Here is a 14,100-nt window from a genome sequence, read left to right as displayed (position 1 = left end):
GTTTAAAGCAAGAAATGGATTTGTAACATGGGGGTGCATATCTCATTCTGAAAAAAACTTCAACAACTAATAAGTGTTACCCAAAGTCAATCACCATCATCCAAGGCATCAGTATGGCTCTTCTTTGGAAAGACATGAATTCTAAAGCACAAGGGACATTGTGTATTTTTCTAAGTCAAGTATGGTAAATATTTTTTTGTTCTTTTTGTCTTTGAACCCTTTTATAACCCACAGATATTGAAGACACGTTTACTAAGAGTTGAAAGTTGGCATTGTGATGGTGAAAAAAAAAGGCATCATCGATGTGTTGGTTGTCCTTTATGCGGCAGTAATCCTGTCTAATCTGAGGGATGTCCTGAGTGCCATTTCCATGCTGATGGGTCTTCTTTTTGCCCTCAACATAGACTATCCAAAGGAACTTAAGTACACCTTTGAAGTCATTCAGAAGGTCGTCATGAACATTGGTGGAAAGCAGTGCTCCTCACTTGTGCATGGTCTAAGAAACAGACTCTTGCGGAAAGTCATGCAGACATGTCCTCTGGTTGCTTGACAAATGTTGGCAGACATAAGTCAGATTAAAGAAGTGTGAAAGAACTGAGAAACGTGTGGACAAAGAAGTTTTGAATACTCTGGATACTAAAACTCACCTTCTACCCGAATGCTGATCGGATCAGACTCTACCAACATGTTGCTGATACCTAGTCGGCATCGATAATCTCCAGTATCCACTCTCTGCACATGTTTAATGCTGTAATATGTAATGCATAAGGACACATCAGTTTATGTACCTAACCTGTCATATCACACACATTTCACCTTCATGTGATACATACATGACAGTGGAGAGGAGAGTTGATACCCCATCTGTGATGGAGTGGAGCTCATACATCACCACATGGATGTTTGGCGACAGCTCCTTACTATCCTTCACCCACAGGATGGCGGGCTCCAGTCTGGTATCAGGAATTTCAATGGAACAGTTCAGTTTGGCTTCATGGCCCTCTGACAGCTGAATGGTGCCTACGGTGGGCTTAAAGCGGAGTTTCCTGAGCTCATCTGGACTCAGATACATCCGAGAAACAACTCGAGGTATCACAAGAGGCTCCGAGGTCCTGGAAGGTTGTGCTGTTTACAAAAGGCATGTTAGCTTATGTTAGAATGAATAAATGGTAAAATGGAAATACAGTTTATGCAGTCAGCATTTTTGAAACTTTTCTATGAATTATAACTCACGGGATTTTTAATTTATAGCTATCCTGACGCGCTCTCACTCCCACCGTTCCGTTTATGCCACATTTTGTGACTTAATTAAAAAGCAAAATGCTACAAAAAGAAATCCAAAGAAACCTTCTCGGTTTTCCAGCGACTGATACAAAACTATTTAATCAGATATTTAAATCTGTCCCAGCTGCGGTCCGTCATACTTCCCTCTCTGCAAAGTAGTGGACAGGAGACCCGGACCGAGCTCTGAACTTTATGAGAATGATGTCAGTGCAGCAAAACACAGTCTTTGAAAGAAAATTAACAACTTACCGCTGACAGGAATCCACACAAGTATTGCTATAGTCGTAGAAAACAAAACCACCCAATCGGGTTTTTCTGATTTCTTTGCCATGACCGGTCCCGAGAACTTAAACTGCTTCTTTTCGTCCCACAGCACAGGTCCGCAAGCGTTTTAAATATGACGGGATTGTGCCAAAACGCACAATTCAGCTGCGACAATATCCAACATCACCCAGCAGAGTGGCTTCAGCGTCGCTTGTGTAAATAGTTGCAACACCACGTAGCTGAAGAGGGGGGAAAACGCTTACCAAGTGGGACGTCACAGATGGAATCCCACGAAGGCGGGACTGCGTGTGGAAATACTAGAGACTATAGAACATATAGATGATATATCTTTATGCTGTCTGTGGGAAATACTGAAAGTCAGCCTGAAGTCAGCTGTAAAAGTAGGATTATTACAATCACTCAATAAAACTAGATAATATAGTTAGTATTTATTTTTCTGTTATTTCTTTTCTATTGTTTTCTTAATTTCTATTGAAAAAAGTTGCAAATAATCTATTACCTAATAAGAAAAACTTATATGAAACCTACAGAGGAACACAAGATCTCTTTAATCTTAGAGTTACAAAAATAACAACAAAACAAAAGCTACTACTAAATCAAACTACTCCACCACGTGGTCACTTTTGCTACTGATCTTCCACAAATAGAATAAGAATCCAAGGTCCATTTAGAAGCTGTTGTTGAAATTTCAGTCATGTTCTAGGAACACTGTTCAGTTACTGTTGGAGTTTAGGTGCTTGTTTTTATCACATTACTGTATTTTCTCGTGAACAGTAATGCTGAGAGTCAACATTTTTTCTTTTTGTTATTATTATTGTGTATTTTATTTTAAGTTGTTACATACGTGACAGACATGACTAGGGGAAAGGAAAGGGAGCAAGAAAGACGGAGTAGAAAAACAGCGGGGAACATGGCATTTAGTTGTTTAGGAAGGGGGGAAGTTTTAGGAGTGATGTGAGAGATTTTTGACGTTTAGCGAAAATCTTGTGTAGTTAGTGTGTAGTGTAGTCAATAGTTTTGTTGTGTGTGTCAGAACAATGAGGTGACTACTGAATGTTACAGGTGTTACAGGAGTGCTAAATCTCCTGTTGTCAGGCCTGCAGGTATCAGGCTGTTGTTCTCCTTTATCGCATAGTGGCACAAATAATTTGTGTGGCATCAAATTTGATGGAGAACACCTGATTGTTCTGTAAATATTTTAAAATGTTTATTTTAAAAAAACAAAACAAAAACCCACCTTGGCTGCATTTTTAGTTAAATAGCACACATTTCAGTTCAGTTCATTTTTATTTCAAACATTTCAAACGTGTCTTCACAATCATTACAAGATATCATTCCATTATTTGTTTGAAAAGGAGTAGGCAGAAGTATATACTTATCTTTCCCTACCCAAATTTGCAGATTCACAAGTTATGGAAAAACAAACAAACAAAACAAAAAAAGAACTACAACACCGTTACCAGCAACATTACCGTCCTGGGTTAACCCTGTTTGCTTCATTCTTATACTTATTTAAAATTAGGTTTTTATATTTTAATTTAAACTGGTTTATGTTTTTGTAACACACCCAAAGAAAGACTCTAGGTCTGACCAACCGTCTCAGTCGTGGGCAAAAAGATGACAGTCAATAAAGTTCTAAAAGATAATTTGACAAAAAATATCAAAAGATAAAAGATAAAACAGTCCAGTGTTCCATTTATGAATCGTATAAAAACACACAGTCCCAAGGCCAGAGCCAGCTATGCCACACGGCCAGTTGGACTCCACGTGTTACCTTTAAAAGGGTTAGAAGTTGTCCTTGGAGACCCACCACCCTGCAAGCATATAGCCAGTGGTCACTCTAGCCTCTGCAACTCTGCTGCCTTTAGGCTGTGGCATATAATAAGCCCTGGCCTGCACAGAGAGACAAAAACGACACATTCACTATAGAATTCATAGCACAAAACCCATCCATCCCAAACATATCTGATTTCATCACATTACATACCTGCACAGAGAGACAAAACGACACAGCAGTGTTTGTAGTGTGGGCTATAAGTAGACCAGTGTATCAGTGCAATCAAGTACACCTGCCTCTAATTAGTCCAACCCCATTCCAGCCATTGGCTCACCAAAAATGTCACACACACACAAAACCACTCCCAACCCAGTGCAACTTCACACAATAATATGGAGCTGAATTAACACAGGCACATTAGTCTACCATGTTACATTTTTACTTTCTTTTATTTCTTCTGTTAGACTGTTCCATAATTTAACTCCTGCAATTGAGATAGACATAGTTTTTAAAGTTGTTCTAGCACTTTGTATTTTTAAATTCCATTTCCCTCTTAAGTTATACCCACCTTTTCTTTTTATGAACAATTTACATTTCTTACATACATTTCTTTTGGAAGCAATTTATTTCTTACTTTATACATTACAAAAGACTTGAGACTGGTGTGGAGGTTCACCTTCCAGCAGGACAACGACCCTAAACATAAAGCCAGGGCAACAATGGAGTGGTTTAAAACAAAACATATCCATGTGTTAGGATGGCCCAGTCAAAGTCCAGATCTAAATCCAATCGAGAATCTGTGGCAAGATCTGAAAACTGCTGTTCACAAACGCTGTCCATCTAATCTGACTGAGCTGGAGCTGTTTTGCAAAGAAGAATGGGCAAGGATTTCAGTCTCTAGATGTGCAAAGCTCGTAGAGACATACCCTAAAAGACTGGCAGCTGTAACTGCAGCAAAAGGTGGTTCTACAAAGTATTGACTCAGGGGGTTGAATAATTACGCATACCCAACTTTTCAGTTATTTATTTGTAAAAAATGTTTGGAATCATGTATGATTTTGGTTCCACTTCTCACATGTTTGCCACTTTGTATTGGTCTTTCACGTGGAATTCCAATAAAATTGATTCATGTTTGTGGCTGTAATGTGACAAAATGTGGAAAATTTCAAGGGGGCCGAATACTTTTGCAAGCTACTGTAAGCTTCGACTATTAAAGTGAACCATTGTTATACCCTTTTCTACCTTGATTTTCTTTTTAAATTGAATTCATTTCTCATTGTAAAGCTTCACCAAACATTATCAGTGTTAACGGTTACATTTTAACTTTCTCTCTCCTGACCAGTCAGCACTCTCCTCTGGAAACACCTGTGGAGTGGGTTTAAACTCAAGTAGGATTTGAGAGACGATATCATATACTAGATATTACTCAGTTCTTTGTGCAACTTCACAGAATGCAAATTCATAATTGCTCATACTTTCTAATTACACACCAGACCATCTCCAAAAGTGCATCAGCATCATCATGACAGATGTTTGTATCTCCTTCCTCTTTCAGGTACGAGGTTTGACACAGTATTACATACAGTCTAATTCCTGTGTAGGATTACTTATTCTCACATCCTGATTACCTTTTCCGTGGAATACTTGCTTGTGCAGTCAAGATATGGAAAAAGAAGAGAAAAAAAACCTTAAGTAAATGTTTATTTTTTAAAAATTAGATCCATAATTTGCTGGACACAGACACACATGTTGTAGTTTTGTCCCTGTACACCACTACAGTGGATTTTAAATCAAACAATCAAGATAAGATAAGATAAGATAAGATAAGATAAGATAAGATAAGATAAGATAAGATAACCTTTATTAGTCCCACACGTGGGAAATTTGTTTTGTCACAGCAGGAAGTGGACATTGCAAAAGTTATGATGCAAAAATTAGAATACAATAAGAATAAATACAGTACACAACTGTACAGAATAGAATAAAATAATATACTATATACAGTAGAATAAAATAGAATAAAAATATACAATAAGATAAAAATAGAATACGAATGCTATATACAACTGAGTAAAAATACAACGATGCCAGAAAAGATTATTGCACTTAGTGTTATTGCACATGTGTGGATGTGTGTGTTTGTTCAGTTAAAGTCTTTGTTGTGGAGTCTGACAGCAGTGGGGAGGAAAGACCTGCGAAATCTCTCCGTCCCACACCGTGGGTGCCGCAGTCTCCCACTGAAGGAGCTGCTCAGTGCTGTCACAGTCTGCTGCATGGGGTGGGAGATGTTGTCCATCAGGGATGACAGCTTAGCCGCCGTTCTCCTGTCACTCACCACCTCCACTGGGTCCAGAGGGCATCCTAGAACAGAGCTGGCCCTTCGGATCACCCTGTTCAGTCTCTTCCTGTCCCCAGCAGAGATGCTGCCGCCCCAGCAGACCACGCCATAAAAGATAGCAGAAGCCACAACAGAGTCATAGAAGGTCTTCAGGAGTGGGCCCTCCACTCCAAACGACCTGAGTCTCCGCAGCAGGTACAGCCTGCTCTGCCCTTTCCTGTAGAGGGCGTCTGAGTTATGAGTCCAGTCCAGTCTGTTGTTCAGATGAACACCAAGGTACCTGTAGCTGTCCACAGCCTCAATGTCCATACCCTGGATGTTCAGTGGTTGCAGTGGAGAATGCTTGTGCCTGCGGAAGTCTACCACCAGCTCCTTGGTTTTACTGGCGTTGATCTGGAGGTAGTTCAGCTGGCACCAGTCCACAAAGTCTTGAGTCAGTCCTCTGTACTCCTTGTCGTCCCCATCAGTGATGAGGCCGACTATTGCAGAGTCATCAGAGAACTTCTGCAGGAAGCACTGGGTGGAATTGTGGGAGAAGTCTGCAGTGTAGATGGTGAAGAGGAACGGAGCCAGAACCGTTCCCTGTGGGGCCCCCGTACTGCAGACGACCCTGTCCGACACACAGCCCTGAGTCCTCACATACTGATGAGATTCAAGCACAGACTTCCAGTTATTTTTTTATTTTTACAAAAAAAAAAAAAAAAATCAGAGGCTCAAAAATAATTGTACAAAGTAACATAAACCTAAATACAAGGGACATTTTAATACTTTAATCATTTACTATTAATGACTGCCTCCCTTGAAATACTCTCCCAGGCCTTTACTGCAGCTGCTTTCAGTTGCTTCTTGTTTGTGGGTCTCTCAGTTTTGTCTTCAGTAACTGAGAAGCTGACTTGACCACTGAAGAATATCCCATTTCTTTGCCTTGAGAAACTCTCTCTGCTTGTGCAGTGTGCTTTGGGTCATTGTCCATCTGTACTGTGAAGCACTGTCTGATTGGCTGTGCAGCATTTGGTTGAATCTGAGCAGAGATCATGGCCCAGCACACTTAACAGTTCATTCTGCTACTTATATCAGCAGATACATCGTCAATAATCACCTCTGATCCAGACTCACTGACAGCCATACATTGTTATACAGTGATAAAATTGCCTCCACCATGTTTGACTGATAATGTAACATGATTTAAATCATAAGTCTCCCTCATTTGCACATACATTCATTTGGGTCTCATTTTTAAAATGACAGTGAAAAGCTATAAAATTAAGTTTCAACCATGCATTCAACCTGTGCATTAGTGTGAGTACTTAATTTGTCATTAAATAACAAGGAAATAGGCATCGCTTTGTCATTGAATCACTTGTCAGTCAACTGTCCAATTATTTTTGACCATCTCAAAATGGAGTACTGAAATTTCTGTAATTCTTAATCAGGAAATGCAAAAAAATAAAAAAATAAAAGCCAAAATTTTTCTGGTCAACAACTGTCTTAGTCCAATAAATTATTTATCTAACTGTATATGTATGGCTAGTCTCACTTACATTCTTATGCTTATGAAAGTGGCTCCTTCTGCATACTCATGCAACAATGAATTACATATGAAGTAAACAAGATGATGGAGCAGACTACTTTCAAGAGTAAGTCACAGTATTAGACTATATATGATCAGAGATGGGCAGTAACTCGTTAGTTGTAATGCTTTTCTGTAATACGATTACTTTTTTCAAGTAACGAGCAAAGTAAGGGATTACTATTGCAAAAACGGTAATTAGATTACCGTTACTTTCCCGTAGGAATGCTGCGTTACTGCGTTACTAAGACCGTTATTTTAGGCAAACCTCCGCCTACCCCACTCCTGCTTTATAGGTGAAAATAGAGCAACAGGACCGCTAGTCTTTGACTTTATTTATTTTCTGCTGTGTTTTAATGGCATCTATTTGAAAGACTGAGTGTAAACACAAAAAAATATTTTATTTTATGTGCTGGAATGTGCAGAAAATAGGTTTAAATGTTAAACAAATTTCTTCCAGTCAGAGAATGTTGCATATAATTAAATTTTTGCTTGATGCATAAAGTTAAAAGATTAAAACTAATAAAACAAGAGTTAAAAAGACACTTTTCCATTTGATTACACTTTGTAAGCTGGATTATGCAGAAAAAGTAGAATTGGGCTGAAAGATCCATCGCTTTATCACCTATTCAGGTTGTAAATCGTGTTTTTAAAAAGTAACTAAGTAACTAAGTAATTAATTACTTTTGAAAATAAGTCATCAGTAAAGTAACGGGATTACTTTTTGGGGGAAGTAATCAGTAATTAGTTACTGATTACTTTTTTCAAGTAACTTGACCAACACTGTATATGATGCTGATATATATAATACAGACATTTACTGTTTGATGCAATTGGAAATTTGTATGCATTTCTTTTCTATTTCCTTTCTGTATGAGCAGCCTTGTTTATACAGCAGCCTATGGTACTCATGAGTTTATAAGCATCCTTTCTGAAAGCTTTAGTGAAGATAGCATAGAGGAAGGGATTGGCACACGAATTGATGGGAAAAAAGAGGACCAACAGAATTTTGGAGTTGGTAACTGTGATGAGGGGAAACTTAAAAGCAGCAGAGATGGCAAAGAAGGAGATGGGTGCCATGCACAGAAAATCCGTGAAGATGAGTACCGCCATGCGCTGTGCGATCCTGGTGTCTGCACTTCTTCTGGGTAAGTCAGGGTTTTTTACAGCCAGGTAGATCAGCACATAGCAAACGCAAACAACGAGGAAGGCGCCCACATTGAGGAGCAGGATAATTATGACAAAAGCCTGAGCCAAAGGAGTCTCTATGTCCATGGGTAAGCACATGCTGACTTTGGTGTAGCTACTGACACCAATCAAGGGCAGTATCCCCATCCCCAGACAGATGAGCCAACCTACTGCCATTATGCCTGCAGCTTGCATAAGAACCAGGTGGCGCTCTACCTGCATAGCATTGGTGATGGTGTGCCAACGCTCCAGGATGATGGTAGAAAGTGTGTAAACTGACAGCTCCCCACCAAAAACTGACAGGAAGCCAGCAGCACTACAACCAGGTCCTGTCTGCCATTCAATGGCGTGCTGACTGTAGCTACCACGAGTACGCAAGTCTACAGTAGCTATCATCAGAAGGTAGACCCCAATGCAAAGGTCTGCAAAAGCCAGGTGGCACATGAGGAAGCGAGGTACTGTCAGCTTGTTCCGGCTGCTGAAGAAGACCAGCAGCACTGTCAGATTACCTGTAATAGCCAATAAATTGATGAACCAAATAGCTACTCTGAGAAAACTGAAACCCGCGATGTCTTCACAGGGGTTGAAAGCATCTGCCTCAGGTGTGCAAACCAGAGTGAGGGTGGTCTGGCAGAGGTCCAGTTCTGGATAGTGGAAATTCACATCTTCATAGCTTTCATCTTCAGCAAGCAGGTCACCTTCCGAGAAGTACGGCACGCCCGTAAGTAGAGATGTGTCTGTTAACCCTCCGATTACAGGCTGAACCCTGCTTTTGAAGGAGATTTAAATGGGAAAAAAAAAGAAGATATTGTTTAAATAAAGAGCTCAGAATGAAGATATCTTAAAATAAGTGAAGTATGGTAAGTAAAGTAAACCAAGGGGCAAATCCATTTCAAACACACTTGTAAGTTGATTTCAATAAGGTGTAAAGTTTATTAGAGTAAAAATAAAAATGAGATTTAGGACAGGTAAATATTGCTGAATCAAATGATTTACCTGCCGGCTGGATCTCTCTCAATACAGGCTGTAGAGCTGTTATTCCACACAGGATTAATTGGTAAGTCTCTGTAGAAAAGCAAGAACATAATAAAAAGTTATGTCACCATTACATGGCATATTTCAGGTGCAGATGTTTGTGAAACCTGTGATATATTGTGTAACGCAATTCAGCATTGCTTAATAAGCAAAGGATTCTGATTTTGATGGACTTAAATTTAGACTACTGCATGGAAATTCAAAGAGTCATGGGGTAGGGTTGAGCTTTGAGCATGCACAGTGTAAGTTACCTGTGAGTGTTCCAGTTCAGCAGTGCACAGCAGTGGCTGTTGTAGGTGAGATGAGCTTCTCGCAGACTCCACAGTCCCTGCAGAGGAGGCAGACTCTTCAAGGTGTAGGCGGACTGAGCAAACAACACTAGAACTGACTCCAGTCCCTGTGATGGCAGCTTTGTGAGAGCTGTGGCAGAAACATCCCTGTGAAAAAAATAACCGACATTAATACAGTGTGACAGAGTTTTTGTGTCCACTGTGCTGTTTTACACTGCCATTGTTCATCAGACTGTTACTGTTTCTCTCTGCTGAGCTGAAGTCCACAGTGTGTTCTTTGAAGATTACATGAAAATTATGAAGGACATAAAAGCAATTCGGGAGAGTAAGACCATGTCCAGACACAGAATACAGCCTGTGTCGAGTCTTAAAGTTTAACTGGTGTGTTTAGTAAGCATCTTCCTCCTTTTGCTTCCCTATTCTTCTTCCCCTATTTCTTCTTCTTTCCTTTCAGCTGCTCGCTTTAGGGGCCAAAACAGAAGATCATCTGCCTCCACCACACCCTTTCTCTAGTACCCTCCTCTGTCACACAAACTCTGCTTAAATGTCCTTCTTCACCATATCCACAAATCTTATACTTCTTCTCCTGCCTGGGATCTCCATCTTCAGCATCCTTTGTCCAATATATTCACTGTCCCTCCTCTGCACATGTCCAGACTACTTCAGCATTACCTCTCTAACTTTCAGAGTAGCCATCTCCAAACTATACATCATGGTGCCATCACCATCTTCTGAACCTTCCCTTTCACTGTTGCTATCTTTCTGTCACATGTCCCAACCATGCCCTCTCCTGACAACCCACTCCACCATGCCTGCAAGTTCTTCTTCGCCTCTCTTGTGCTCTGTCCTCATGATGAGCCCAATATTTGATGTTTCAAAGATTCTACACCGGATACCCGCCCTGACGCAAACTTCTCATTTGTTGGCTCTAGGCTTGTTGAACACCCTACCCCCCACCCTGGCTGGGTTTCCTTTAGCTTTCCTCAATAAATCAAAATAAACTTAGCACAAAGTGACTTTTAGGAGTATACAAATAAAAACTTACAAGACTCCAGGGCCCGTGCCTCCTGTGAAAGCATCTTTATGGATCACTCTAAGGTTTCGATTATTTTTTAATACCCTAAACATAGCAGAACACAAGGAGCAAAACTTTAATGGTGCAAAAGAAGAATTTTAAACAGAAATTAGACATAATGTGGTAAAATGAAACAAATACAGCTTATCTATCTTTGTTCCGTTGAAGGCATGCTCGTGTATTTTTCTTATGCCATTGTTGTACAGGTTCCTGAAAATGTAAGAAACATTTGCATGTTCAAACTTTCTGGACTGCTATAATACAATTTCAAAATAAGTGAAAGTGTCCTATACATTGCAATACTCACATTGTAACATATTCCTTTGACATTCCAGTGAAAGCGTTTGTGGGTATTTCTAGAAGGAAGATGTTGTCGCATATATCCCTGCAAAAATAGTAATAAGTGTAATAATAAGTTGAAACTGGACTTGCAGTAACACTGAAGATTTCCTTTGTATTAGTCTCTATGAATATAACAAGAAATTTACTCACAAGACGAACTCAGATTCAAGTGAACTGATTGATGTGACATCAGGAAAAACTGCAATACCGGTATTTGAAATACTCCTGTAAATAAAAAGAGCAATGTGTCACTTTCATTTGACAAAGATGAAAAAAAAGTTTGTTGCAAGTCAGACTGCACTGTAGGAATTTTTAAAAACTGACAAATGAATAAATAAATTTTAAGTTGTCTCACAAGTAGCGAAGTTTGGGGAGGTTGTTAAATGCTCCTCTGCCAATGTGCATGAGGCTTCTTGTGTTCTGGATTGAGCTGCAAAGCAGTACAGAGCATACAGTCCATACCGGGGTGCACTACAGTAATCGTGACTTTAATGGACTGGGAGAATCACAGAAAAGACTTACATTTCAGAGAGGCTGAGGAGGTTGTTAAATGCTAATGTCTCAATGGTTTTCAGGGTTACGCTTTGAGTAATCTCTCTGTGTACAGCAGAAAATAAATAGTGAGATTCTTCTTAACATTTACGTCACACTGTCAGACTAATGTGCAGTATAAACACACTGCAACCATTTTTATGAGATTTGCCACAAAAAACAAAGCAGAGACACTGCAATAATTAGTTTATCTGATGCAAAACCCAAATCTTCTTATATTTGGAGCATGAATTTTCATCATATTGTTCCTCACTTAAGCAGTATCACAAGTGAGTCGGAATTTTTCAGCAAAAGAAATGTGATACGTACATCCTCTGGACTCCTTTTAAACCTTCAAAGGAATGGCTTGAAATTGTTTGCAAAGACAGATGATAAAGAAACCTGCGAAAGGAGGCATAAAAAGATTGGAGGACAGTTTAATGATGTAATAGAGACGTAGTGACATCTTAAAATCATCTGAGGCTCTGTGACAAAAAGGTAAGTGTAGCCATGGCACAGGTTTTGTCATAGCAACTATTTAGTGTTCAATTAGAACGAAATTTTCCTAGGTTTTGTTTACAGCCTGTCTGGACACACTGTTTTGTTTTTTTTAGTTTTGTTTTTTATCTCTAACAGAAATGCACCATTTAGGTTGTTTGAGGCATTCATAATAAGCATAGAGCAAGTTCTCTTCCCACCAGTGAGCAACATTTCCACATCTGCAACATATACATTATTCCCAGCTAACAGAAATGGTCTGTCAATATCATAAACAAATAGAAGTTGTAATTTGGTAGAACAGAAAGTTCCAGGAGCGAGTGTATAGAATTACTGGCAGCATTTGATAGACACACAAAGCTGCCAGCCTTGGTGTTCACAGACGTTAATCACAAGAGGGTCAAGGTGTTGTGTACTCTGTTACTGAAGAGGAGGTCAAGATTACCCACCTTCAAGGCTTTTGACAGTAAACTCAACAAGTGAGCTGTAATGTCCAGAAAAGCATACAAAAAGAGGTGTACTCACAATGTGTGAGAGCAACTTGACATTTGCTTCATCGGTAATTAAGCTGGACACATGCAGGGGACTGTGTTTTTAAAAAAAAGAAAAAAGGGTGTGATGTACTACTTAAATGAAATAAATACAGTCCATGCTTGGAAGCAGACGTTCTTCACTCTCCAGTAGGGATCGATCCAGATTTATCTCTCAATATTATGAAGACTTAGAGTGGTCTGAATGTAAAACATAAAAAGTTCTCACAGGAAGATGCACAAGAAAACAAGAACACAGCTGGCCTTTGTTTTATCTACCAGAAAACGCATGCACACAATACTACTGACAGAGCAGGTGTGTATGTTTGGATGGGGTCTTTTTTGTTCTTGATGTTTTTTAATGAAGCAGACTTTATCATACCACTGATGCTTAAATTAGAAACATACAAAGTGCTTCCATGGCTAAAGTTGAGGATAAAAGAAAACAAGAAAAAGATACTGCCACTTGGTGAAACTAGATGCAGTGTTGGAATAATGTTTGTATGTTAAGACTGATTTGGAATACATTCAGAGTGCAGAGATTGCTTCCAAAAATGTTTTTATGCCAGAGTACTGGTAATGGTTGTTGAATGATCAAAGGTTACACCTGAGACACCCCCCCACCCCCCAAGTGTACAATAAATACTGGAACCAAAATCCGTTTTAAATGGGTGCTCAATATTAAGGCCACTTACAACAGGTTTAAAAATGTGATGAAGCGTGATTTGATCACTGTTAACTCTACAAACAGCACAGCAGAGCTAAACAAGAAAGACGTTTCAGTGCGGATCTTAGCCCCGTGCATAAATACGCGCGGAATAATAATGGCAATTGCTTAATCACACGAATTAGCTGCCTTAAAAAAAAAAAAAAAAAAAGATCCACCCTGTAAACGCATTATTCCACATGTTGCCAACTTACAATCTTCTATCCCTGTGGTCCATCACTGGAGCTGCCCCTTGTGTTATATTGTTGCACCTGATTGCATTGGAGAAACATCGGCAGATCCTCGGGCACACGAAATTCCTGCATCCATGGAACAATGAGACGAACAGGAGCAGGGATACTGATTGCGATGTCCACATCGTTGGTGCTTTCTGGAACACTTCGCAGAAGCTGAGATGTCGACTGAATGTCCCTTCATCAACAAGAAGTTGCTTCCCTTTAATCGCGCTTTGAATCTCAATCACCTGACCTCCAGCTTCCTATCAAGTGGCTCTTGTGTCGCAAAGAGATTTTTTATAAGCATCCGAAAAGGAAAGTGACACGTGATCGCAAAGTTGAGCCCTGTAATTTTTTTTTCTTTTTATGATGACGATTCATTATTAGGTCTATTCTAAGTAAGGTTAATGTAGAC

At 39.6% G+C, this 14,100-nt stretch overlaps 2 protein-coding genes across 3 annotated transcripts in view; both read right to left on the bottom strand.

Moving 5' to 3' along the window:
- Positions 1 to 1,812, bottom strand: part of mertka (c-mer proto-oncogene tyrosine kinase a) — a 40,678-nt gene extending 38,866 nt beyond the window's left edge. The window contains exons 1-3 of the mRNA XM_082556281.1: positions 1,534 to 1,812; positions 834 to 1,125; positions 648 to 748 (exon numbers count right to left, since the gene is read on the bottom strand). Coding sequence (XP_082412407.1) covers positions 648 to 748; positions 834 to 1,125; positions 1,534 to 1,615 — 475 coding nt within the window. The 5' untranslated portion in view covers positions 1,616 to 1,812. The remainder of the gene's footprint in view (positions 1 to 647; positions 749 to 833; positions 1,126 to 1,533) is intronic.
- Positions 1,813 to 6,341: 4,529 nt separating this feature from the next.
- lhcgr (luteinizing hormone/choriogonadotropin receptor) lies at positions 6,342 to 13,938 on the bottom strand. Of its 2 annotated transcripts, none has more exons than XM_082558000.1 (11): positions 13,665 to 13,938; positions 12,046 to 12,117; positions 11,707 to 11,781; positions 11,540 to 11,614; positions 11,335 to 11,409; positions 11,150 to 11,227; positions 10,984 to 11,052; positions 10,813 to 10,887; positions 9,729 to 9,914; positions 9,439 to 9,507; positions 6,342 to 9,211 (listed from the first exon to the last, which is right to left on the bottom strand). In XM_082558000.1, exons 1-11 carry the CDS (start codon positions 13,826 to 13,828, stop codon positions 8,113 to 8,115), a joined length of 2,037 nt encoding a protein of 678 aa, XP_082414126.1. In that variant the 5' UTR covers positions 13,829 to 13,938; the 3' UTR covers positions 6,342 to 8,112. The 2 variants fall into 2 exon arrangements, with proteins under 2 accessions (XP_082414126.1, XP_082414127.1); XM_082558001.1 differs by having other exon boundaries at positions 6,342 to 9,208.
- Positions 13,939 to 14,100: the final 162 nt, after the last annotated feature.

Source organism: Aulonocara stuartgranti, assembly GCF_965226115.1.
Source record: "Aulonocara stuartgranti genome assembly, chromosome: 13".
NCBI lineage: Eukaryota > Metazoa > Chordata > Actinopteri > Cichliformes > Cichlidae > Aulonocara > Aulonocara stuartgranti.
Note: the sequence above shows the minus strand (reverse complement) of the source record. Positions and strands in the feature narration are given on the sequence as shown.